At 38.0% G+C, this 25,142-nt stretch overlaps 1 protein-coding gene across 4 annotated transcripts; it reads left to right on the top strand.

The window, feature by feature from the left end:
* Positions 1 to 1,493: 1,493 nt before the first annotated feature.
* On the top strand, positions 1,494 to 23,805 carry LOC18427184 (nucleolar/coiled-body phosphoprotein). Of its 4 annotated transcripts, none has more exons than XM_088857405.1 (7): positions 1,494 to 1,811; positions 2,455 to 2,519; positions 19,893 to 19,924; positions 20,334 to 21,497; positions 22,812 to 22,901; positions 23,002 to 23,063; positions 23,510 to 23,805. In XM_088857405.1, the coding sequence occupies exons 4-7, from the start codon at positions 20,415 to 20,417 to the stop codon at positions 23,613 to 23,615; spliced, it is 1,341 nt and encodes a 446-aa protein (XP_088713531.1). In that variant the 5' UTR covers positions 1,494 to 1,811; positions 2,455 to 2,519; positions 19,893 to 19,924; positions 20,334 to 20,414; the 3' UTR covers positions 23,616 to 23,805. The 4 variants fall into 4 exon arrangements, with proteins under 4 accessions (XP_088713531.1, XP_006836304.2, XP_011620761.1 ...); XM_006836241.4 differs by having other exon boundaries at positions 20,356 to 21,497; XM_011622459.3 differs by having other exon boundaries at positions 20,359 to 21,497.
* The last annotated feature ends 1,337 nt before the right edge of the window (positions 23,806 to 25,142 follow it).

The raw sequence follows: 25,142 nt of genomic DNA on the forward strand, positions 1-25,142 counted from the left end.
CTAGCCGAATCAACATGTTCATATTTATTTTATTTTTACCTTTTTCTTTTTCAAACTTTTTATTTTTAGTTAGCCACTTTTATCGCATGGAAATGCCAATCTTAATCAATCCTAACTAGTTTCCCCAATTGCTAGATCACCTCGATTTGGGTTTGGACTTGGTTTCTATGCGGGCCTCTTAATAAATCTATTTTTTAGATGGATTTTAAGAGTTGTTTTTTGAGAACATGTAATCTCTAACATGGAGATCGTGAATGTGAAAAAATCAATAAATTCTAACATGGAGATCATGAATATTAAAAAATTAATAAATTTTAAAAATAAAAAATAATATTTATAGTAAGAAAACTTTTGGACATGTAGTTTCCATTGTTTTTAGATGGAACACCTACTTGCATCCATCTTTAAGATGGATGCTTTACACTTTCTAGACTGTATATGTAGAAATGCGGTCCAACCTGCATAAAACAAATTTCCTTTGGGTTTTTCAACACTGGTTTTGAAAAAAAATCATCAAAGCACGTATGGTTTATCAATTATTTAATTGTTTGTGCATTTTCAACTAGTCCAATCAATCTTTTAACACCCAATGATTCTCGACTTGGATCTTCGATCCAGACTAAGAATCGGCTAGGATTGAATTAGTTCAATCGATACCAACTTGGTTTACCCCTAAAACACTGCCTTTGTATTTTGTTTATCTGTTTAAGTTTTTATTTTATAATTTCCTATGTTTCCTCTAAACTCCAACATAAACCTTTTTTTTTTTTTTTTCAATATTTATATGGATCATCGAATCGGATTGATCTGGATCAACAATTTGCCAATCCGACACAGATGCATGGGGAGCGCATAGCCCACCGTTATGGGTTTTAAAACCCTGAATCCAATTTATGATCACTTGTTTTCAATAACTCTCAAAATTAGAATTTGTACACTATGCTCTCGTGTGAGTGTGAGCAAGGTACATTTAGTCAGATGAGCTGACTTATGAGAATTTATTAAAAGTGTAGTTTGGGAATTTTTTTTAATGGAATTGTATACTATAAGACTATTTACCATTATTACATGGGGTTCACAATCACTCATAGCCTTTACATATTGAATTTAAGGGCTTTGGGGTGTGTCATAAAGTTTCCAAAGTTTTATTTATGTTTGAGTTTAATTAATGACATATTTAAAACCATCCAAATTAAAATATAATAAAAAAAAAGTCGTGATCTTCTTATATTAAAAGTAAAAAATCTCTTATATATTATTATTTTACTATCAGGATTAATACAGGTTGAAGAGGTCACCTCCCAAAATTGATCTCGCATCGGTTTTTACCCGAGGGAGTGATGGACAGTATACACCCACGGGAGTATAATATCTTTTGGCTTCATATACTTCCCAAATTTAAATTTGTCATTTGAGACAAAGATAAGGTGTGCAAAGGTCTTTCTGTCTCCACCATCAGGTCTTAGCATGGGCGGCCCGTTTATTTCACCCTTATCTCTCGTTCGTGGATTTGGGGGCCTTTCATGCTGGGCGAGGGGAGGATATCATGCCATTCTCAAACCCTAAAACCCTCGACTTTAGCATTTCTACCCAGGAAAATCATGCTCAATAAGCTCAATCAGAAGGCCAGTTCTAGGGCTTCGATTGGGAATGGTTCCCTAGGAGACGGAACGGCACCTTCATCGATGGAGGGGGGTCAGAAAACCCTAGATTCGAACCAGAAGGGCCTGCGGCAGATGATAGCTTTGTATTTGAAGAAACATGGATTCTCTAAGACGCTCGCTGCATTTCGATCGGAGTCTCAGTGCGAGGTTAGTTGCAGAAGAGAGAAACAAACTCTAATCTCTCTCTCTATGCGTGTATTTACAAACAAAAACTCAGTCTTTCTCTCTTTAGCTCGAGCAGCTACGCAAAGGCCACTCTGTCTCTCTCTCTCTTTGTCTATCTCTCTCCGGTAGTTACTGGTAAACAAACACGATGCTCTCTCTCTCTCGCGAATGATCATATGGTTAATGGAGAAGTATTTTGACTTCTCTCTGCTGTATTCTGGTGTACTTGCTTTTTGAAGTTTTTGTTTTTTCGTGGACCGAGTTTGTTATATTGCTTAAGGTTTGAGGTTTTCATTGGTGTTGGTTCTTAGATTTTTCTCACTCATTGTCTCTTTACTCAACTCTCTCTCTCTCTCTCTCTCTCTCTCTCTCTCTCTCTTGAAGTTTTATAATTTGGAGACCTTCCCCTCCAAACTCATATATTTTTGGTTGAAGTTCTCTGTTTCTCTATTTTTTGCACTATCCATCTCTCAATATCTCCCAATTTTCCTTCATATGCATATTGACAACTTTAGAGGGTTGTTCACCTTTTTATAAAATTGCACAAGGATCTTTGATTTGTTTAATTTTTTTTTCCGGAAAATCTCCTTGTTAATGCAAATTAATGATTAGCACCTGATTCCAGGTAGATGATAAGAAGCACGCATTGGACCTGGAGGACATGTACTTCAAGTATTTAGAGACAATATGGTATACATATGATGCGCTTCTTCCATTTATCATGTTCACCTAATCTGTATCTGCTTCTTTGAATTGGAAAAGTGCTACTCACTCGTCATATTTCTACTTCATTGCTAGCAAATTATGATTCTTATATAGGTTTATGATTATTCCACTAGGTTTGGGACTGCATTAATAGGACTTGGCCAAGTATTTCTTCTCTGTTTTCATCTGGAAACTAGCTCTTGCCTTCCGCTTTTCTATCAAGAAAGTGAGGTTCTTATAATCATAGTAGGTAGTGGTAGAATTCTATGTTTCTGAATGAGCTCCCGGCAAACTGAGTTTGATCAATTGTATTTTCTTTTAATATCTTAATTTTATTAAAATATGCGGCATTATATGCATTGCTGAATTACAAGCATTGTGTCTTTATAACTATATCAAGCTAATTCAAAATTGGTTAGTTGATAGCTGCATGACTTAGTGATTGTAAGATGTGGGCGAGAGCTTCCTCCCTTGGCCAATGAATCGGCTAGATCATTGAACTCTCTCTGGGCGTGCTTAAAGTTCGTAGTCTCATAGTAACATAGGCGAAAAATCTCTTTGAAGATGTCTGTCATCCCAAGCGGATATCTGCTTTCTTACCATCCCGTGTGTTTACATTCTCTAGATGTTGTTAACTAAAATGGTCGTCCACAGTGGATTCAGGTTTCACTGACTTTTCAATAAAGCATGTGCCTTTGGGTCATTTGCATGGCATAGTTTCAAGGGTCCCTGAGAAGGAAAGAATGATCTCTCCTCTACGCTTTCTCACAACTCCTACTCCTGCCTTTCCTAATGTTCTTATGGAACTACTATCATAGTTTACATTTACACTGCCTGGTTGTGGTGGCCGCCATACTGCAGACCTATTGGTCTTGCCTTTTCCCCACCTCCTCAATAATGAACTTCCACTGGTTGCTAAATTGACCAGCCCATGAAGCTGCCAATTTCAATGCTTTTGGTTTGTAGGGAGGAAGTCATTGTTTATCTTCCATGGAAAGTCATTCCTTGTCTTTTAAACCATATGGACCATAATGTGGCTGTTGGAGTCAATGTTAAAAACACCAGCCAGTGAAAATTGGAACCTGCCAGTGAAAATTGGAACCTGCCAGTTAAGCTCGCAACCGCTAGGGTTCTAAGTCCAGCTAGGGTCGGTTTTGTGGTTTTAGCAGTGTTCACAAAATCTAACTGGAACAGTTAACTGAACATGGGCTTAGAAGGGGTTTAACTGGCCTAACTGGTAAACCAGCCGATTCAACCGTTCTAAGTGGGTAAGTACTGGGCGGTCATAAAAGTGTTGAAAAAAAAAACAAAAAACAAAAAAAAAATCTACTAAAATATAAAGAATGATTAAAACAAAACACATTCAAATGAAGTTGAAAATTAATGAAAAAAATGGGTTTTAACCTATTTTATAATTTCCAAGTGCTATTTTTCTAAAAAAGATGGTAAAATATAAAAGTGAGTATTAATGATCAAAACAATTTTTAATCTTTACCATAATGTAAAGAATATTTAAACATGCATTACAAATCAAATTCCTTATTTTTGAGAATTTTTATACATTTTTTTGATTTTTTGTTTTAAATACCGGTTGATCACCCTAACCACCCAAAACCGGAACTGGCCGGTTCCGATCTAATCTGGCGGTTAGCGGTTAGATCGAGCAATTTTGCGAACAATGGGTTCTAGTGTCCTAGGCTACACCCCCATAAAATGTCCGGCCCAAAACCGGCCGGTTTGGGGTAGAACTGGCCGTATTTTTGTCCAACAGGCAATTTTTTCTGCTAACTAAACCAAGTAGCCGATATAATGACGTTTTTAGAAAAATAAAGGTTAGGTTGAAATAATGTGCATTATTTTAGAAGGAGGCCGTTGTTTGTTGCAGCACCCATGAATCCACTTTTCCAGCTTTTTGGATTCGATTTCCTTGCCATTTTTTGGCATTTTTGGTGCTTGATTACTGTAAAACATTATTGGATGCCTATAAAACAAGGATATTCGTATCAAAGGTCAAAAAATTAATAGTTCTTGTGGATTGAAGTGGCGGATTTTCACGCCTTTTGAATTTCTGCCATTTCGTCAATATCATCTTCAATAGCAAATAGTTCTTGATGAAATTTTAGGGTTTTGAATCATAATCGAAGCATTTATCATATCCTTGTTTCAATTTGTTCAAACAACAAGAAATTGGGGATTGGTTTTGGCTTGAAAAGTTGCTACTCGAAGAAATAGGGTTCGATCTGCCGTTTCGTCAATATCATCTTCAATAGCTAATGGTTCTTGATGAAATTTGAGGGTTTTGAATCATAATTGAATCAATTACCACATCCCTGTTTCAATTTGTTCAAAAAACAAGAGATTGGGGGTTGATTTGGCCCGAAAAGCTGCTGCTTGAAGAACCTGTGTTCAATCCAAAAAAATAGATTGTGGATCAATTTATTGGTCCTTTTTTATCAAATTGATTTGTGGAGTTTGATCATCAAGGCTTCATCTGTCATATCAAATAGGTATGTTTATTTATGATTGAGTAAATTTTTTTATATGAATTTTTTTTCTTGCTCAATGTCATGAAAGTTTCATAGATCTGAATTTTCCATGATTTTTTAAATTAAATAAAAATACCAAATATTTTTATATGATATTTGGTGCGTTTGAAAGATGATCGAAGCCTTTACAAGGCTTTTGTGTTGATTTGTTCAATTATCTGAACATTGAGGGTCGTTTCTTGCTTGAAATGTTGCTCAATTTTAGAGGTTTTTGAAAAAAAAATTAAATTACTTAAGAAAATTATTATTTTTGATGAATATGGGAAGCGTTTTTCTATTTTGCTTAATAAAATTATATTTTTTGATAAAAAAAATATTTTTTGATGAATATGAAAAAAATCGATTCTTCTTTTTTTAATATTATATTTTTTCTAACAAAAAAAATAATTGCGTGGTTCTTATTTTTTTCCTCAATTTTTTTAATTATGTTTCTTTAAGTGATTTTTCCTATTGTTGATTGCATGCTTCAAATAGTGGTTGCTTTTTATCATATGATTATTGAAGACATTCTTCAAATAGGAAAATAAATTTTGTAATTAATGTCAAATTATAAATTGTTTTTATATCTCCATAGTATTCATATATTAATTTATATAAAAAATTGTTTCAATTTTTTTTGTTGGATAAATGTAGGTAATAAGATAGTGTAAGTTTTTCTATTTTTTTTTTTTTTTGTTTATATATTTTTGGGAGTTTTTGACCCATTTTAAAAAAAATAAAATCTACGAGACCGGTTAGTTTGGTTAACCGCCCAGTTAATCCGTTTCTAGTTCTAACCGCTCTCGGCCCCATGTCCGGTTAACCATTCCTGTTCGATTTTCTGAACTTTGTTTGTAGTTAATTTCTATAGTATCCATCCTAACAAGGATAGGTGGGTGTAATATTTATGGAATAATGCTTTAACAGTGGGTGGCACGACCCACTCAAATCCAAAGAATTTAAGGTGCGATTCCCATACTTTTTTAGCCACCTAGCAGTGCAGGTGGGCCATTGATTCTTCATCCTTCTTGCAAGTATATGTGTAAAAGTAATTTTTGTTTAGGATACAATTCTTCAGATATATGCAAAACATTATACATATGTATGCATATATTTGCATTTGGAGTGCACATATATGCATGTATGTGTGTTTGCGGCACCTCAAAAACCGAGGTGCCCAGTTAGGCATCTGTATTACTCCTAGATGGCCAGTCCTTCATTGGCCACCTAGGCTCCATATGACACTTTTTTTTTATATAATAAATAGAGAGAAGAGACGGGAAGGAGATGAGAGGACAAAACCACCTTCTTGGACCCCTCCTACACGGGTGATTTCTATGAGGAACAAATGAGAAAGAATCCTATCTGGAAGCTTGGGAGACTTGAGAAAGAAACCTATCTGGATGCTTGGGAGACTTACTCAAACTTATCCTGTTGGGTGTGATACAATCTATCTCAATAGCGACCATGATCGGTACCTTGCTGCAATAGACTCACTCCCTTTAGGAACAGGACTAAGGATGGTCGGGCTCTCGGATTAATGTACCAAGAAGACGATCTCAATCAAGAGACAATTTTTGATTTCATACTCTCTTTCTTTATTCAATTGGCAAGGGATATAATTTATAGGCCTCAGTATGGTATCTTTGCTTCTCATTTACATCAAATCAAATAAAGAAAAAGATACATCAAATCCTACTTTACATCCTATCAAAAGAATATCAAAGGAAAAGTAAATGAACAGTAATACCTTTACATCATTTCAAAAAAGCAAATAGTAAAAATTAAGGAATGATAAAACTTTACATCTCCTCAAGAAAAAGTAAATGAATAGTATCTACTATTCAAAAAGTAAATGAATAGTGAATGAATAAGTTTTACTATTCAAAAAGTGAATGAATAGTGAAAAGCGAATAATAGAATTATGTAAAAAGCAAAAGTCACTTCAATTCTTTGTGTATTTCAATCGTTTTCAAAGGGATTCTTCTGCACAACTGTCTTCCTTGAGAACTTGCTTTCTCTTTTGGTATCTGAGCTGTAGGTTGTTCCTAGGCTCTTAGTCAGTTTGCTTGTTGACTCTCTCATATGTGCTTTGCAGAAACATGGAGAGAATTGATGTCAGTTTCTTTAAAAATAATTTAAGTGTGTGTTTAGTTTAAGCCCTATAAATGTTATCAAAGAAATAATAATTCTGCTCCTAGAAAACCCTGATATGCTTGCAGACATGATAGTCACATAGCCATCTCAATGCCCAACCAGAGCAGATCAGGGCAATTTTTCAGATAAAGTAATCTTGATGGTTTGGAGCATAATTGGAACAGAAGAACTTGAGGAGGCCTTCAAAGAAGAAAATGTGTATATCCTCAAAGAAGACTAAGAAGACACTTGTCCATTCGAAGAATATATAAAGCATTGAAGTGACTTTTACTTTTTGCATAATTCTATTATTCATCGTTTTTCACTATTCATTCACTTTTTGAATCGTAAAAACTATTTGTTTACTATTCATTTATTTTTTGAATGTCAGACACTATTCATGAATAGTAATACTATTCATTTACTTTTTCTTGAAGAGATGTATCATTTTTGCTTTGTTTTTGAAGTGACGCAAAAATGTTACTGTTTGATTACTTTTCCTTTGATATGATGTAAAGTAGGATTTGATGTATCTTTTCATTATTCGATTTAAGGTAAAAGAGGAACAAAGATTCCTTCTCGAGGCCTATGAATTGTATCCCTTACCAATTGAATGAAGCAAACGGGTTTGAAATAAAAAATTAGCTCTTGATTGAGATCGTCTTCTTGGTGTGTTAATCCGAGAGCCCGACTATCCTTGGCTTGCCTCTAAAAGGAGTGAGTCCATTGTGGTGAGGTACTGTTTAGGGTGGCTATTGAGGTACTGTTCAGGGTGTCTATTGGTGAGGTACTGTTCAGAGTGAGTCACACCCAGTAGGCCTGTAAGTCTGAGTATGTCTCCCAGGCATCCTGAGAGGATTCTTTCTCATCTCTTCCTAGTAGAAATGACCTGTGTAGGAGGGGTCCGATAGAGTGGTTTTGTCCTCTCTCCCCTTCCCGTCTCTTCTCTCTATTTATAAAAAAAAAAGGAAAAAGAAAGAAGAAGAGAAACTCTATCTACCCTTGATATTTCATCCAAGAAGTCACAAAATGGCTTGCCTTTCTCATTTATTTCTCTGTCTATCTCTCCCTCTTAATATAAAAAATAAATAAAATTAGTCAAGTGTGCTTCTGCCTGTCCCGCACTCTCTCTTTGTGTTTCTTTGAGGGTTTGTCTTCATTTCTTTATTATCAAAAACTCCCAAAACAGAGTCAGTCTTTTGTGTCTTTGCTCAGAGTTAGTTTTGGTGTCTTTGTTTTTGTTTTTTTGTTTTCACTCTCTCTCTGTGTTTCTTTGAGGGTTTGTCTTTATTTCTTTATTATCTAAAAATCCCAAAATAGAGTCTGTCTTTTGTGTGTCTTTGTTCAAAGTCTGCTTTGGTGTCTTTGTTTTTGTTTTTTTTTTTTAGAGTCAGCCTTTGCTTAGAGTCAGTCTTTTGGGACTTCTTCTTTTTTTTTTTTTTAATTAATAAAGATAAGAGATAGAATGGCAAAACCACCTTTTTGGACCCTTCTTACATGGGTGATTGCTATGAGGAATAGATGTGAAAGAATCCCATCAAGACGCTTGAGATATTTACTCAAGACTTAAAGGTCAGCTGGGTGTTTATGTGAATCTCGGCATCTTCCTTTACACAAGAATGGAGTAATCTACTAGTCCTCACCCATCATAAAAGTTAATTCAATCCCAGATGGAGCCCTCCCCTAGAAGGGCAAATTAAACGCAACTTTGATGGGTGCTCGTTAGGTAACCTTGGCGAATTGGAGGAGTGTTTAGAAACTCTGAAGGTACCATCCTCCTTTCCTTCTCGGAGTTCATAGGAACGAAAGACTCACAAACAACAGAAACTTTGGCCCATCTAAATGGAATCAAACGTTTTAACCCCACGTGGGATAGAATCCTACTCGTAGAGGGAGACGCAAAGAACATCATAACCTGGGGATCTGGGAAAAGCGACCCACCATGGTACTTGAGTCACATTTTTGATGAGATTAACCATTTATGCAAGGACCTGTTAGTCACATGGCAGCATACCGGAAGGACCTCAAACGCAGTCGCAGACGCACTCGCTAAAGGAGCAGCTCGCTAATCTCGCTAATCTGCTTTTGTACTTGGGCAGTTCTATATGCCCCACCATGTTAACTACTTAATGTAAAGTCCAACTTGTGACCGGATTGCTCTTGGTCCTTCCCTCAGGGACCACGTTTTTTAGGTTGAGTTTAGCTTAGAGCCCAACTTGCACCTTATGTACTATGTATTGTTCCTCGACCTTTTTAATTCCAAGTTAACAATTATCAAAAAAAAAAAAAAGGCCTGCTGGATGTGATGCAATCTGCCCCAATAGTGACCCTGAGCATTGCCTCGCCGGAGTGGGCTCACTCTCTTTAGGATCAAGACTAAGGATAGTCGGGCTCTCAGATTAACGCAACAAGAAGACAATCTCAGTCAAGATACAATTTTTTATTTCAAACTCGCGTACTTTTTTTCTTTTTGGTTTTTTTTTTCTAACATTGATCTTCATTAGTTTTATCGTGGTGATGCTAAATCTTTTTGAATAATTTGGATGAACTTGTCGATGCTATATCTTCATACTTGAAACCTCCTCGAAGCATTTGATGAGCAATCACAGACCATCAATTTACCAAATGGATAGTTTACAGAAGTCTAACATATTATCTACATACTTAGGTAGAGATAAATGATCGACGTGGTCCATTCCTAACCATTGTGAATCCCTTCGGTACACCCACTTAGTATAGACCTTCCAACATTCTACTTGAGGCATCAGTCACTATCAGAAAGAGGAACAACGGCAGTGGGTTTCCTTGCCTTTAACCTCTAGAACTCAATAAAAGCCATGGGAAGAAGCCATTTATTAGCACCGAGCTTTTTTAAAGAGAGTTGTTTTTTTTTTAAGATAAATTTATTAGCACTGAGTTGTTGCTGATGATCCGAAGCACATTATTCTGGAGAACCACTTTGGCCCAAAACCCATTTTGCACATCATTTAGTGAAGAATTTTCAATTTACATGGTCATACACTTTTTTGATATCCAACTTACAAACAAGGTCTGGTTCTTTCACTTTATGTCTATACTTCAAGCACTTGTGTACTACCAAAGCACCATCCAACATATGTCTTTCCTTTATGTATGCCCCTTTTGGTGGAGAGATCTATAAGACTTCTCTAAGTTTTCCTGCAGGATTCTTTTGTCAGAACTTTGTAGAGTCCCTTAATCAGTCTTATAGGATCAAATTGTAAGTTAAGTTGGAGTAGTGAAGAAGAAAAGTAGTTTTTTTTTTCTCTTTTTCCCTTTGAAGGAGAGGAGTAGGCCTTATGCGCCTTCTACTGGCTATCCATATATGGACTAATCACATGGTATGTCTTTGCTTTTGTTTTTAGAAAAAGTAAAACATAGTGTTATAGTTTGGGATCCTTGAGTACCAAAAACTGACAACTAGCTGTCCATATGCCATGGATTTATCAGTTGACTTCTTGTCTCCAAGTTGAAAATGGTTAACGAGCATGGGCACATATTTATTATTTAGTTGTGTGAATTAAATAGCCTTAATTCCCATAAGTTGAGCTATTCCATGTATTTCATGTAACTGTGGGACTATTATTTTGACTACTTTCTAATTTGACAGGAGTATAATTGTTATATGTCATTTTTGACGTACTTGTATTCTCGAGTCGCATAAGGAGAGAGCCAATAGCAACTTGGTCCTGTCGGTACCCAAGATGCCACCAGACTAAAGGAACATTGCAAAATAAGCCTAAAAGTGGGCAACCTTGAAAAGAACACTAGAATGGCTTCAAAAAGCATGAAAATGGTACTTTAAGATGCTCAAAGGATGCTAACAAAGTTTCGTTACATTCCGATGAGATTTGATATGATCAGGGTGAAACTCAATTTTCAAATCTAGCTCCTATCATGCTGAAAAGAGACCTTATAACTACAACCCTATTTTCTGGGTTTCAAAACAATACCAAACCACCGCCATTTGATCCGGACCGTCGAAAAACCCTCAAGGACCAAATTTGGGCTTAATCGGACCTTGGAGGATCATTCTGGGCCCAATTTTCCACAAATAGGTAGGTTTCATACTATTGCGATGTGGCCTCAGTGAACCAGTCGCCATATCTGAAAACTGTGTTTTCACCCATCGGGGTGATTTTCAAGTGCTCACAGTTCGCTCGTTTGGAATTAAAACAAGCTCAAATTTGGTCACGAATTAGACCTCGACGACCCAGTCATTTTGACATATAGCATGAGTCATGGCGTGGGTTGAGACGAGAGAACTTCTAGAGACAAGGCGGGCACAAAAGCATGAAAATCAAAATTTTGAAAGAGGACATCTCGTATTTCGAGAGGTCATAACCCAAGATCCGGGTATTGGATCGTTGCAAATACGTATCCGTTGTGAAGGGGTACAGTTTGGTATAATGTTTGCGTTCAACTGAAGGCCGGGTAGTATGAATTTCAAGGTTGAAGATGATTAGAGTTTCCTAGTCCTAGTCGTCGGAATCCCATTTCCGGCGATTTCCCAGATTTGGAATGTGCTCAAATGAAAATCAAATAGGACAAAACTTAGTGCAGAATGATCATGATAATGTCCTCTTCAAATCAAGATAAAAAAGAGGATTTGGAACATCACGGATCGCGCTACATCGGCGATCAAAGGCTGTAAATTTCGTCGGATTTTTACCCTTCGGGAAGAAGAAAAGAGGAGGAGCGAGATTACAGATTTGCTATGGTCACACTCAAAGGATGGGAAGAGGAAAGGAGGAGAGAATGATGGGACCGCAGATTTATTGTGGTTCCGAGTTGCTAGGAGGAGAAGAAGAACACAACGATAGATGGGGTCGTAGTTTCTGCGTCTCTAAACTTATCGTGCGGCAAAAGAGGGAAAGGCTCAGAGAGAGACAGGGTCGCAGGTTCAGTGGCTTCGAGTCCTAATGCGCGACAAAAGAGAGAAAAGCGCAGAGAGAGAGTGACGGGGTCGCAGGTGCTGCAGCTCCGAAATATAGCACACGGGAAAAGAGAAAGGCGCAGAGAGAAAGACGAGACCGCAGATTTGCTGTGGCTCTGTGTTGTTGCATGAGGCAAGACGATGTAGAGAGAGGAAGAAAGAGGAAAGAAGAGAGAGGAGAGAGGGTGGACTTGAGATGTGACCTAACATGGACATGCTGCCTTAGCCTTTTTGTTTGCACACGAGAGAGTTTGGTTAGCCGCGAGTCAAGGTTGGTGCGCGTGGACCACGAGGTAGGCTAGGGTGTATGGGCTAGGGGCAATTTCTCTCTCTAAAAGTTTTCTCTCCTCACCATTGGATCCATGAGATAGAAGCAAAGCTAAGTAGACGCATGCTAATGCCTCAATTTCATTAACGAATGATACAGCCCTTTTCAATTGACCTAAGTTTGTTTATATAGAGCAACCACCAAACATGAGTGGAACGCTCAAAACTAAGCTAAATTGCTGAAAATTACGCATTAAATGCATTAATATAAAATCCCATTTTTGGACATAATGACCAAAATACCCCTTAAATCTTTTGGGTTAATAACGCAACCATCCCTCCTCGAAGGGCCTCTCACCATTGCCAAACTTCGGGAGCTTTTTCGGACTCTTGTGGCAATGGTTGGGATGATTCATTGTCGTAGAATTGATGCTTGATCCGTTCTGAAAATTTTGATGTCCTTTGATCATCTTGAAAAGGACTTTTCCTGAAGGGTGAAAATCCGGCCAAGTTCATGGCCTTTGATTGCCAATGTAGTGCACGATCCATGATGTTTTGAATCCTCTTTTTGATCTTGAGTTGAAGAGGACATTGTCATGATCATTCTGCACTAAGTTTTGTCCGATTTGATCTTCATTTGAGCACATTCCAAATTCGGCGACCAGGAAACTTTTGCCATCAACTTTGAAATTCACGCTATCCGGCCTTTAGTTGAACGCAAACATTATACCAACCGTACCACTTCGCGATGCCGTTGCAACATACCTATATTTGCATCGATCCGATACCTGGATCTGGGGTTATGACCTCTCAAAGTACGAGATGTCACTTTCAAAATTCTTATATTCATGCTTTTGGGCCCACCTTTTCTCTAGAAGTTCTCTCGTCTCGGGCCACGCCATGCGTGCCATATGTGAAAATGACCAGGCCGTCGAGGTCTAGTTCGTGACCGAATTTGGGCTTTTTTCGATTCCAAATTAGCGAGCTATGAACACTTGAAAATCGTTCTGAGGGGTGAAAACAGAGTTTTCAGATGTGGCAATTGGTTCACTGAGGCCACATCGCAATAGTATGAAACCTACCCGTTTGTGGTAATTTGGGTCCAGAATGGTCATGGAAAGTTCGATTGAGCCCAAATTTGGTCCTTGGGTTTTTTTCGACGCTCTGGATCTGATGGTGGTGGTCTGGTTTTATTTTGAAGCTCAAAAAATAAGGATGTAGTTATAAAGTCTCTTTTCAGCATGACAGGAGCTGGATTTGAGAATTGAGTTTCGTCCTGATCATGTTAAATCTTGTCGGAAGTAACGAAACTTTGTGAGCGTCCTTTGGGCATCCCAAACTAATATTTTCATGCTTTTTGAGACCATTCTAGTGTTCATTTTAAGGCTGCCCACCTTTAGGCTTATTTTGCAGTGTTCCCGTGGTCTGGCGGTGTCTTGGGTACCGGCAGGAATAGGTTGTTACTGACTCTCTTCTTATACGATTCGGGAATACAAGTACGTCAAAAATGACATATAACAACTTGCCCCTCCGAATGCTTCTCTTCGAGAGAAGCGAGAAGTGTAGCATTCAGAGCAAAATTTGATGTCGAAGTTCATCTTTCGAATCCTTACTAAGGCATTTTTATTGCTTCTCAACTTTTTTTGTTTCTCGATCGTTGGTGTCAGTACAATCCTTGAGGAGGAGATCATGCCACTTCTTCCCGTAGGGATGACCGAAGTGGATTCTATTGATTGGGGGCCTTGCTTAAGGGCTTCCTTTCCAATGCCACAGGAATCCGTTTATTTTGGGAGAGTGTGCCGATAAGGTGCCTTGTGGAAGGGCTTACCGTTTTGTCTCAACAACACCCCCGAATGGACCAACTAGTGGGTTCCCTTAGTCGGCGTTTTGTCCCAATTTAGTTGGCAGGGAAGGGATGGTCTAGATTGCATCCAGTACCTTCCAATTTTCTTTGGCTCTGAGTGGGTGCCTTCTTTAAGGGCGTTCCCCCACATCAGTCGATTTATTTGTACAGCTGAGGGTCCTTGGTGGACTTGATCCCGGTGTTGCAGGAACTTCGTTTTGGTTTTGAGGCCGACTAGTGGGTGCCCTTGATGGGCAAACTGGCGACCGTTGAAACGTAGCAGGTCAAGTTTGCAAAAGGGATGACACTATCGGACCCGTTGGAGGTGAGGAATGAGGGGCCTCTTGGAGGTGAGGAATGGGAAGAGGAATGAGGGTTCTCTTGCTAGCAATGGTTGGGCCTCAGCGAACCAGTTGCCATATCGGGACGACGAGAAATCACTCCAACTTGTCCCAATCTAGTTGGAGGTGAGGAATGAGGGGCCTCTTGCGATTGCTAGCTTTGTGGGGGAACGTCATGCTACGAGGACGTAAGACCATGACACTTTTATTTGTGATGACCTGTAGAATAGGATCAACACGTCCTTATTTTGAAAATGAGTGACCCGAAGCGTTTTCACTACAGTCCCTCTATTTTGACACTTTTTCCCTTAGTGCCATTGTGTGTTTTCAGTATGGTTGTCTTTCCTTTTCCTTTTTTGAACATATTTTGCTCATGGTGGCTTTTGGGGTGCACACCATGTCCGTCATTTCTTCTCTTTTTCTTTTCTTTTCTTTTGATTCTTTTACCCATGACGTCCTCGCGGGGTTTCATCATGTCCATCTTTTTAAGGAGGCAATTTTAAGGTCATGCCGCTGTGACCGCGGGGAGGCATGTTTAAGGTCATGCTGTTGTGACTGTCGAATTGGTGTATTTTAAGGTCATCCACCAAGGCCTAACAGAGGCAATTTTAAAGTCCTGCCTTTGAGACCGTGTATTATGCAGTTTAACGTCATGCCACTAGGACGTGTGCTATTAGTTTAGGGTCATATAGCTTGGACCGGTGCCACGCAGGTTTAAGGTCGTGCGGCTTGGGCCGTTGTGCGATGCAGTTTAAGGTCCTGCGCCTAGGACGTGTGCTATTAGGTTATGGTCATGTAGCCTGGACCGGTGCCATGCAAGTTTAAGGTCGTGCGGCTTGGACCATTGCGTGGGCTCATGATGCATCTTGCATGGAATTGGGCCCCAAGTTCAACTAGCGCGACAATCTTCGGTCATATGACCAAGCATTCTATGATGATATTGGCAGTACTCATGGTTGTCATTCCTTCCATCTTCCTCGAGCCTCTTTGACCTCGGTAGCTCGATCATTTGAGGGCTTCAAGCAACTCGGGGACCATGCCTTCGTCAAAGGAATAACTCTTGTGCTAGTTCTGACACGAGGAATGCATAGTGTCTGGCATGGTGACTACTAATTGACCATCATCCTCCACCACTGTGAAGGGTTTTGATATTTTTCCATAGTGTTTGAGCAAGTTCTCCATTCGCACAACTTTGTCAATCATTTTGGCGAATGTGGAGGGACCTGCTGTGCTGACATGCATTGTCCATTTCTTGAAGCTCGCTTACTAGAGTGGCCAAATTTATAGCCAGGTTGCACCACCTTTTGATGTACTTGATCACTGGCTCATGTGGCCTTTGCCTTACATCAAGAAGTTCCTGAAGCTGCACGTTCCTTTCTATATCATAGAAGCTTTCCCATGATGACATAGAACCTATGGTGAGTACCACTTGAATGCGGCTCATGTAAGAGTCCCCACAAATTGTCGGAGCAAGAGATGCTCATTGTTTACAGTATTTCCACAAGCAGAAACAAAGTGAGCTATGTGTTGCTGTGACGAGTGCCATCGTATTTGGGAAAATCGAACCTTTGGTAGTTTTGTGGGAATGGAGTTTGGTCAACATGAGCTGGATAAGGTTTTCGATAGCAATTCAACCTTCTACTGCTGGAATATTGTATCTTTTCAATGCTTCAACTACCATGCCATTCACTAGTTCCTCATCCACAACCTGGGCCGATGGAGAAGAGACCAGCAATGAGGGAGGTGTAGTTGGGGGTAGCGATTCCTTTGGTGGTTCTTCTCCGATGGCTTCCCATGGTGGTGGGAAGCTGATAGAGGGAGTTTGGTGCGCTACGTGAGCATTCTCGACCTCATGGGACACCACCATCTCTTGGCGCACGGTTTTCATCATTTCATCATTCCACCTCATCTTGGCTTGCAATTGCCTCGATGGGGCCTTTTGTTGCACCATCTTGTCTCCATAGGATTTTGACGTTTCTTCAAATCACCATGGCTTTGGCAATATTTATGCTTGGAGATTCTTCTTCCCATGAAGGGTCTAGTTGCTCGTTATTGGGGAGCGAAAGGATACTGGAGGCTTAGGGGCTGATTGCCTTGAAAACTTCTTCTTCATTTGGGGTGATACTCTCCAAGATAGTTTGCTCACCACATGCCTCTTGTTCGATGGAATCGCCAGTTGGTCGGGCCTGATTTCTCCAAACTGTGATCAAACTTTCAGGTAATGATGATGTCATTCATATATGGATTATTAGAAAATTATAATCTACAGCATTCCTGGAGGTAGACATCTAGGTTGCCTTTTCTCATCATGTTAATGGTAGTGACTTTTTTCCATTATTTCAGTTCATTCACACATTATAAAAATGGGTAAAAGACCTTTACCCCCCTCTGCATAATAGTGATTCCAAATAAACACCTGGGTCTACAAATATCCTGTGGACCCCCTCTAACTTTTAAGTATTGGATATCGAGTGCCCTGTTGGCCTATCTTTCCATCTTAATGACAAATATGCCCGGTTTCTTTTTTATGAATACCCATTGTCCGAATAAAAAAGGTTCTTGTGATATAACCTCTTCTCTCTCTCTCTCTCTCTCTCTCCTATTTTCCCTAAAATTACTTTTGCTTGGGTTTAGGAAAGTTCAAGCTTTGGAGGCAAGAATGGAGCGGCTGAATCACAGGGCCTCCATGGTGTGAGCACAGAGCTTGGTAATCTGTTGATGCATGGTTTGGATGTGTTATTGGAGAGATCGATAACCATGTTTTGAATTAGCTAGAAATTGTCAATAATTGAAGCAAGTAGTTGAGAATCTCATGGAAATACCGAATAAACGTGCAAATGGTTATTACAATAGGTTCGCAAATGGTCGTAATGGTTGATTGGCTCATCCTTATATAGTTGTTTGTATGTAAAAGAATATTTTGTGAAGCAAAAACAAGTATTTTGTGGCATTCAAAGTGTGATTTTTAGGTAGCCATGGAAGTGAAGCCTCAGCATGAGAGGATTGGATGTTAGAACTATATAAGTTTCCGTTTCATTCTCTGGATGAGTCTTGTTACCGTGTTTTAGGTGACAAATTTTGAAAAAAAAAAAAAGAAACAAAGAAACAGAGAATCAAATAAATCCCAAAATTCAGTATTGTTTATTAAAAGAAAAAAGGAGGAGGAAAAGTGATAGAGAATCTAGAACTGAAATGGGCCAAAACCCACTAAAATTTGATGTGATTTTCTGAGATTTAAGTTTGTACCAATCCAAGATACTGAAAAAAATTTAGGCTCCCAAAACTTAAAAAAAAGGCTAAAAACTCCCAAAAAAAGAGTATCCATTCTTAAAGGGCCAAAACTGCTAGAGTCGCTTTTTGAGTTTTGCGGTGGCCGGAAATCACTAGGCTTCACCGGTAATCTTCCCTTTTTCGGCATGACTACTTTCCCAATACTTACTGGAGGACATATTGCGCTGGCTTCTCTATTAGATTATAGTGGTATTGGTCAAAAGATAGGCGTCAAATATGTAACTTGGAGTGAGAATGAGTTAAGAGGAGGGGTTTATGTCCATGGTTAAAAGTTGGAGTAGGTCCGTGCGATCTTTGTGGACCCAAGGGTCCATTTGGGATTATTAATACTAGAAAGGGGGTATGTCATTTTCCCTATAAAAATTTAGAGTTCAGTTAGTGTTATTGGAGATTAAGAGTTCAAAATGTATTAAATCAACCAATTTAATTATTTTCAAGAAATCAAGTATTAAAATACTGAAAAATAATTATTTAAATGAAGTTGACGCAAGATAATTACTTTCTTAAAGGCAGTTGTTATCCCCTCATAAGTGCAAGTAGGAATTTGAGATATGACTAGCCCATTTAAAATAATTTTTATTATACTTCTCTTTGCTCAATAAAAGATAGCTAATACTTTACTAATATGCCCACTAAAAATTAAGACGATGATATTAATTAATAATTATGTGTACTTTTCCAAAATAGTACCCCTCTTGCAATTTCTCCAAAAATAATCCCCTCCTTTTTCTTTTTTTTTATATGTTTTTTGGGGGGGAGCAAAAGGGAACTTAGGAATAGGCAACAAAGAAAAAAAAAGGAAGAAAAACTCAAAAAAGCAAAGAATGATAGGATAGCAAATCGGAAAATAAGGGGAAAAAGAAAAGGAAAATCAAGCAAAAAGATATTGTTCATATAAGAAAACATGACTAGGGGTGGCAGTGGAACCGGTTCCGTTTCGAGACCTGATGGATAGACCCGACCCAGGTCCGGGTATGGGTCCAAAATTTGGACCCAGCTGGTCGGGTTTGGGTCCAAAATAGTGTTCGTATCCGGGTCCATGTAGACCGACATGTACTCAACCTGAATAATTACGATATTTAAGAAATATTTAATATGTCATATTTAAATATTATAATTATAAATATATAGATATATTTATAATTATGATGTTGAAATAATGCATATGTATTTAACATATTTATGAAATGTATTTAAATATATAGATATTTTGATTTTTGGGTAGGGTTTGGGTCCCACAGCATATTTTCGGGCTTGGTCCTGGGTCCGGCTGGACCCAACCCGTTGGTACCCTGGTCGGGACTTGCTAGGGTCCTGGGCTTGAGTTAGTCCTGATGGACTTGGCCAAAGACTTGGTCTAATCCAGCAAAATAAATAATAAAATAATGGGAACTAGCCAGTTCGAGTGTGTATTGCTCCAGGCTTGGCAGTTTGCCTAGCCTGAGTGACTAGGGTGAATCCTAGTGGAGTTGCCCAAGTTTCCCAACACTGGATAGAGTCTTGTGCATTGCATGTTTAAGGAACTTTAACAATTTGTGGCCTCTTTCTTTTTTGAGAAACCATCATTTAGATGGTGTGCCTCACTGCCAGTGAGTTTTTCTTCAATATGATAGTTAAAGCTGTGTCAGAGGTATAGCCATAAAATCGTCACGAATCCTGCATTTATGTGTGACCCAGTGAAAGCACTTGCTTAACCATCACTGTGAAACATATCATAGTAATGCAACTTCTTTATAACTCAAGAACAATTTTTTGTTTACATTTTATGTAGATCCCTTCACAATTGTATCAACATTGAAGTTTGTATTGTTGTGTATTCATTTAATTCTATTTCTCTCTATCCATTTTGAAGTTGGTAAGTGGTGTTAGACATCTTATTTTACCTTCTTCAGAGATTTCTGTCATGTATCTACCATCTATTTGATACTTGCTCTTATTTTCTTTTCTTTTCCTTTACAATTCTGGGTTTTACACTGACTTGTTATTGGGGCTATTGTGCAGTGAAAATCTTGAATTGGATCTGACCAATTCAGGTAAGTTTGGACAAATTTTCTTTGTTTTTAAAATTTTAAAACTAAGATCAAATAGTCAAGGTTACAGTAATACTGTAGTAGATCCTAGCAATAAAAATAAAAATCTGATTAACAGCTAGAATGTTCTGCATATATGGAACAAATTGCTGTTGACACACTTTACTTCTTTTGAAAAACGGCCCCGTCGGTTCGCTCCTTTTGTAGGACTGTAGTAGACCCTATCTATATAAATAACAATTTGATGAGAAGCTAGAATGTTCTATCTATATGGAACAAAGTGCTGTTAAAGCACATTACTTCTTTAAAACATGTTATTTAAATTAAACTAATGTTGAAGAAAATGGATGTTCTTTTATGATTTTGCTTTTGAAACATTTAATTACCTAATATTGCATGTAAAATTCTCAAGGTTGGCTTCAATTCCAAAACAGCAGCAATTGCAGATTCAGGAAGGGGAGTAGCTACCAAGAAACTCAAGGATGAAAACAATATGGATGCCATTGACAAAGTTTCACATAGTAAGAAGAGAACAGAAAACAAAGGGAATCAATCAGTCTTGGAGTCAGCCCCAGATAACAACCTTAGGTCAGCCCCAGATAACAACCTTAGGGTAAAAAATGATGACTCTGATTTGGCTACTGTTAATGGTCAAAACATATCGTTGGATGGATCACCCAAGAAATCTAAAGATAAGAAGAAAAAGAAAAGCAAAACTCTTTCTGAATCTGGAGAGGTACACAAGGAGGACCCCAAGGATTTGGATGCTGTTGGAGATTTAAAAAGGAAAAAATCAAAGTCTGATGCTGAGGACAAATGTAAGGAGATAATTTCAGATAACTCACATGTAAACACTACAGGGAAGAAGAAAAAGAAAAATAAGGATTTGGTGAAGCTTGATAAAACTGATGATGGTACTCCATTTGAGAAGGATGCAAAACCCAAAGACAAGAAGAAGAAGAAGAAGAAAGATGATTCACTTTCTGGAGATCTTCCTGATGGTAGTGGTCAACCTGATGATCCAGAATCATTTGAAGAGGAAGATAAAGGGATGTCCGAGGATTCAGAAACTGCTTATGATTTGAATAAATCCAAGTCCATGAAAATTAAGTATAATAAGAAATCCTCAGATAATTTGCTCGTAACTGCAGATAATTCTAGCAGAAAACATCAGAAGGAAGAAAAACTGACTCATGATGAGAATATTCATGATTCTAAGGATATAGATCGTGCAGGAAAAAAGGATTCTAAGAAGAGAAAAAGGAAAGATACTGAAGAGGCTGCTTCTCTGGTTGAAAATGTCACTGAAACTCAAGATAGGAAACAGAAAGGAAAAGGTGGCCTTGAGGAAAGCATTGATAAGGAAGATGAACCTGCGCAAGCTAAGAAGAAGAAGGCAGAGAAGGTTGTCAAGACTTACAAAGAACGGCCAAAAGCCAAGGATCTGGAGAGCTTGCCTGCCAAAGGTGATGGGAAAGCAAATGTTGATGGGAATGACAATGGAAGCATTATGAAGAAGGAAAATGAAGGGCATTCTGCATTAAAATCAAAGAAAGAATCCAATGGTTCAGCTGAGGTACAAATATTTCTATGTTCTGTAGTTTTTCTCATGTAATTACATATTTAAGTTACGGTGGTTCTAGGCTTTTCTCTTGAACCCATGGAGGGAAGGTGGTTTGGGTGCTTGCAATCTACTAGTAATGATTATAGGAGTAGTCAGCAATGGACAAGTACTTCAACCGAAATCCAAATTTTGTGCACGATATAGTCAAACAGGAGTGATATATGACCACTTTTAGCGTACAATGTTAAAAGAGGCGACCTCAATGGTAGGTGACATTAGCAATCTCACATAATCTTTGATCTTGTTTAGGAGGTTGCATCATTTAGCATCCGTAGAAGCCGTCTCCCCAGCTTCTAAAATTTTGTGGCTCTAAATTCTTTGATTACCTATCCATCCCACTTGCCCTTTTTGCTCTTCAAGCTTTCATTGGAATGTAAATTCATTACCTTATCAGTTCGTAGGCGACACTATCTTTTTGGGCTTCATGTCCTTCATAGTGATCGTCTTCTAATTTACATGTTGTCAATTACAGTTCATTAAGTTTGGATTTTGAGGTACCTGTTCATGTAGACTTTATGAAAGGTGTGGTGTGAGGAGATTCTCCTATGGTAGGTTAGTTTCTTTAATTCGTGCGCAGAAGTATGCTTGTGCTGGGGACATGCTTTTACTACTTAATAGAGAGTATGTTATGGTCATTTCCTGGCCCTTGGTTCGAGAGTTTTGTGCATCATTAAATGCTTTCTTGCATTGCCAATGTATCTGGTGCTATGGTAATAATGGGTTCAATTTGGTTATTAGAGTTCAAGTGTTGATGCTATTAATTGGCTAAATGATGTCCTATGTTAGGTGAAATTTGAAGTGTGGCCTATTAATGTCTTCAAATTCCCCTGCTTCAAATAGGGGTTCAGTTCTGTCCACTTGCCTGTTTAGTGGCTATTATGTTCTCACCTGAGGCTTGGTGGATCATTTGCTTTTTGTAACATTCAAAACGAAACTGCACAGAATTTTAAAAAAGAAAAACAAGATCTTGGTGTCTTCTCTCTACTTGTTGTTGCTTCTCACTCTGATGATATGCACATACACACACTGAGAATCTTGATTCCCATTTAGATACACAGATGGTGTTTTTGTGTTGTGCATCAGTTTTGGGTTTGATAATATGTATTTCCTCATTGTAGTAAATTGAGAAACTGTTGTATTACCAGAGAGAGAAACAGTTATACTTTTTGGATATCTCTCTCTATCTATCTCTCATTTTCTTTTTCTTTAGTAAACCTTCTCTCTCTCTCTCACTGTTTTTTTATATTGAATCCCTTCTTTATGCAGCCAAAAACATTTAAGGCATTTCAGAGAGTAAAAGTGGAAGAGGTAAAGTTTGTGGATGACAGGCTGCAGGATAATTCTTACTGGGGAAAGGTGAACTTTCCCTTCGCTGAATTTCTATGGTTTTATTTTTCATTACTCAATGTACTTAAAATTTTCTCTCCCCCCTTGTTTTGCCTAATTTGATTTGCAGGATGGTGCTGACAGTGGCTATGGTGCGAAGGCACAAGAGATTCTCGGGCAAGTTAAAGGAAAGTATGTCTCAGAATTCATTTATGACTTGTGTCGGTGGAAATGTTCAATTTATTAGTACTCAGAAATTATTTAAGGGAAAGTATATAATGAGACCATTTACCTTTGGTACAAGGTGGTCATATTAATCTTGACTATTGGATGTGAAATTGGGCGGCTACAATTATTTGATTGACCAAGGTCAAACTTTTAATTATTTTTTTTTCGAACTTTGTGACACATCCAATCTATCAAATTTCACATCGGATGGTTGTAAGTAATTGTGACTACGTTGTCTCAAAGGTAAATGGTCTCATTGTATACAATCTTTATTTAAACTTGAAATATATTAGTGGAAATATCTGTTTATAACTCATTAATAGAAAATCATGTCACATGCAAGTCGTCCATGTTTTATTCATCTTAATATGTTTGCTATTTTTTGTAAGAAGCTGCTTCTTTTTCTCTAGGGATTTTAGACATGAGAAAACTAAGAAGAAGCGAGGGAGTTACAGAGGAGGACAGATTGATTTGCAGTCTCATTCCATCAAGTTCAATTACTCAGACGAAGAGTGAACTAATTTCATTTTTGAGGCTTCCATGGACAAGGGTGAGACAATGCTCGTGTAATTCCCAATTTTGTTTTGTCAATTAGATTTTGTTTCTATTGTGGGATTAAAAACCTATTACCTTGTGGAATTTTTAATTTGTAATCCGAGTCTTTCTTTTTTGCTATAAATAGTGGCCATGAGTTTATTTACTAAAATACATCAGTTAATCTGAAAGAGTTATGTTCATATACTTCCTCTAGAACAATAAACTGTTGATCTCAAAGAACAATAAACTGTTGCTCTCAAATATTAGCTACAAAATCATTAGAAATGAAAGGATAAATATTTGGCAGATGTGAATAATTCTTAATTTAGAATTTTTTAAGCAGCATATTATCATCAATTCGTGTTATTATATTCATACCAAAAATAATAATAATTGTTATTGCGAAAGGTTAACATAGGGCCATGGCTCAAATCTCTCCTGAAACTGCTGTTTTGGGTTCAGACAAGCGTCTGACTGATCATCTCGAAGTTGACAATAATGGATCTGGAAAAAGAAAAATTTAAGCCCTAAAAAGTAGTAGATCTTGTAGACATTATTCTAACGGTGCACTTCCAACGTCCGAGTGATCACAGATTTTTTCCAGGCGCGAGAAAAGCGAAGTAGAATCTGTCATTCATACCCTGAAAGCTCGTTTCCTTACCTGGTGTGTATGTGACCTTTTCAGGAAGATTGTTCATTTAACCAGCAGTGATCTAAAAGTAGTAAAATTACCAAATACTTCGTCTAGTAAAGGGATTCTAACTTATTTACCAATGTTAAAAACAAGGACCCTGGTCAGGACCTGCCCGAGCCCAAGCCCAAGCCCGATTCAGGTCTGATGGACTTGACTGACTTTGCTAGGGAATTGGTTGGGTGTGAATAATAATTAAAATAATATTAAAGAAATTTGGGAGGTTGGCAGCCCTGACGAGTTCCCATGGGTTTGATTCTGGGCTCGACAGCCTCTGAAGTTTTGAGTAGCCGGAGCGAGTTTCATTCAGTGCCCTGAAATTCTCATTCACCATTTACATTTATCGTGGTTAGATCCCCATAGAACCAATTTATTGGGTTATCTATCCCCAAAGTATCTCTCACTAGCAATTACATTTATCCTGGTTATTCTCCCTTATAATTATATTATAAATTTCTTATCTCACATTTCAAGCACATTTTTGCCCCCAAACCTATACCTATGGCTTAGCTCTTTCTATATCTCTTTCGAAGTGTGATCGTTTGCTCTTTGTCCAATACTATTTGGGGATTGTATACCATATGGCTTTTATCCTTTTGTCAATCAATTACACTTTTTAGACATCAAATGTGGAATTAGGTGGTTGTATGTGTTTACTTTGTATGTGTCCCCTTGTCTAAACAAACGTCACCAGTACCCTTGGCTTTTACATGTGAAATCTGGTGGTGTGTCACATCTCCGCACTGTGTCTGAAGAGAATATTCGTAGACTTTTGAGTATGGTTTATGTTGAGGCACCTGCCTCCCTACACCACC

This window comes from Amborella trichopoda, chromosome 2, assembly GCF_054954075.1.
Source record: "Amborella trichopoda isolate Santa Cruz 75 chromosome 2, AtrichopodaSantaCruz75HAP2 v2.0, whole genome shotgun sequence".
Taxonomy (NCBI): domain Eukaryota; kingdom Viridiplantae; phylum Streptophyta; class Magnoliopsida; order Amborellales; family Amborellaceae; genus Amborella; species Amborella trichopoda.

Coding starts and splice junctions, on each gene's coding strand:
- LOC18427184 (XM_006836241.4), top strand. CDS start 1,524: ATGCTGGGCGAGGGGAGGATATCATGCCATTCTCAAACCCTAAAACCC. Junction 1,812..2,454: donor GATCGGAGTCTCAGTGCGAG/GTTAGTTGCAGA, acceptor ACCTGATTCCAG/GTAGATGATAAGAAGCACGC. Junction 21,498..22,811: donor AATCCAATGGTTCAGCTGAG/GTACAAATATTT, acceptor TTCTTTATGCAG/CCAAAAACATTTAAGGCATT.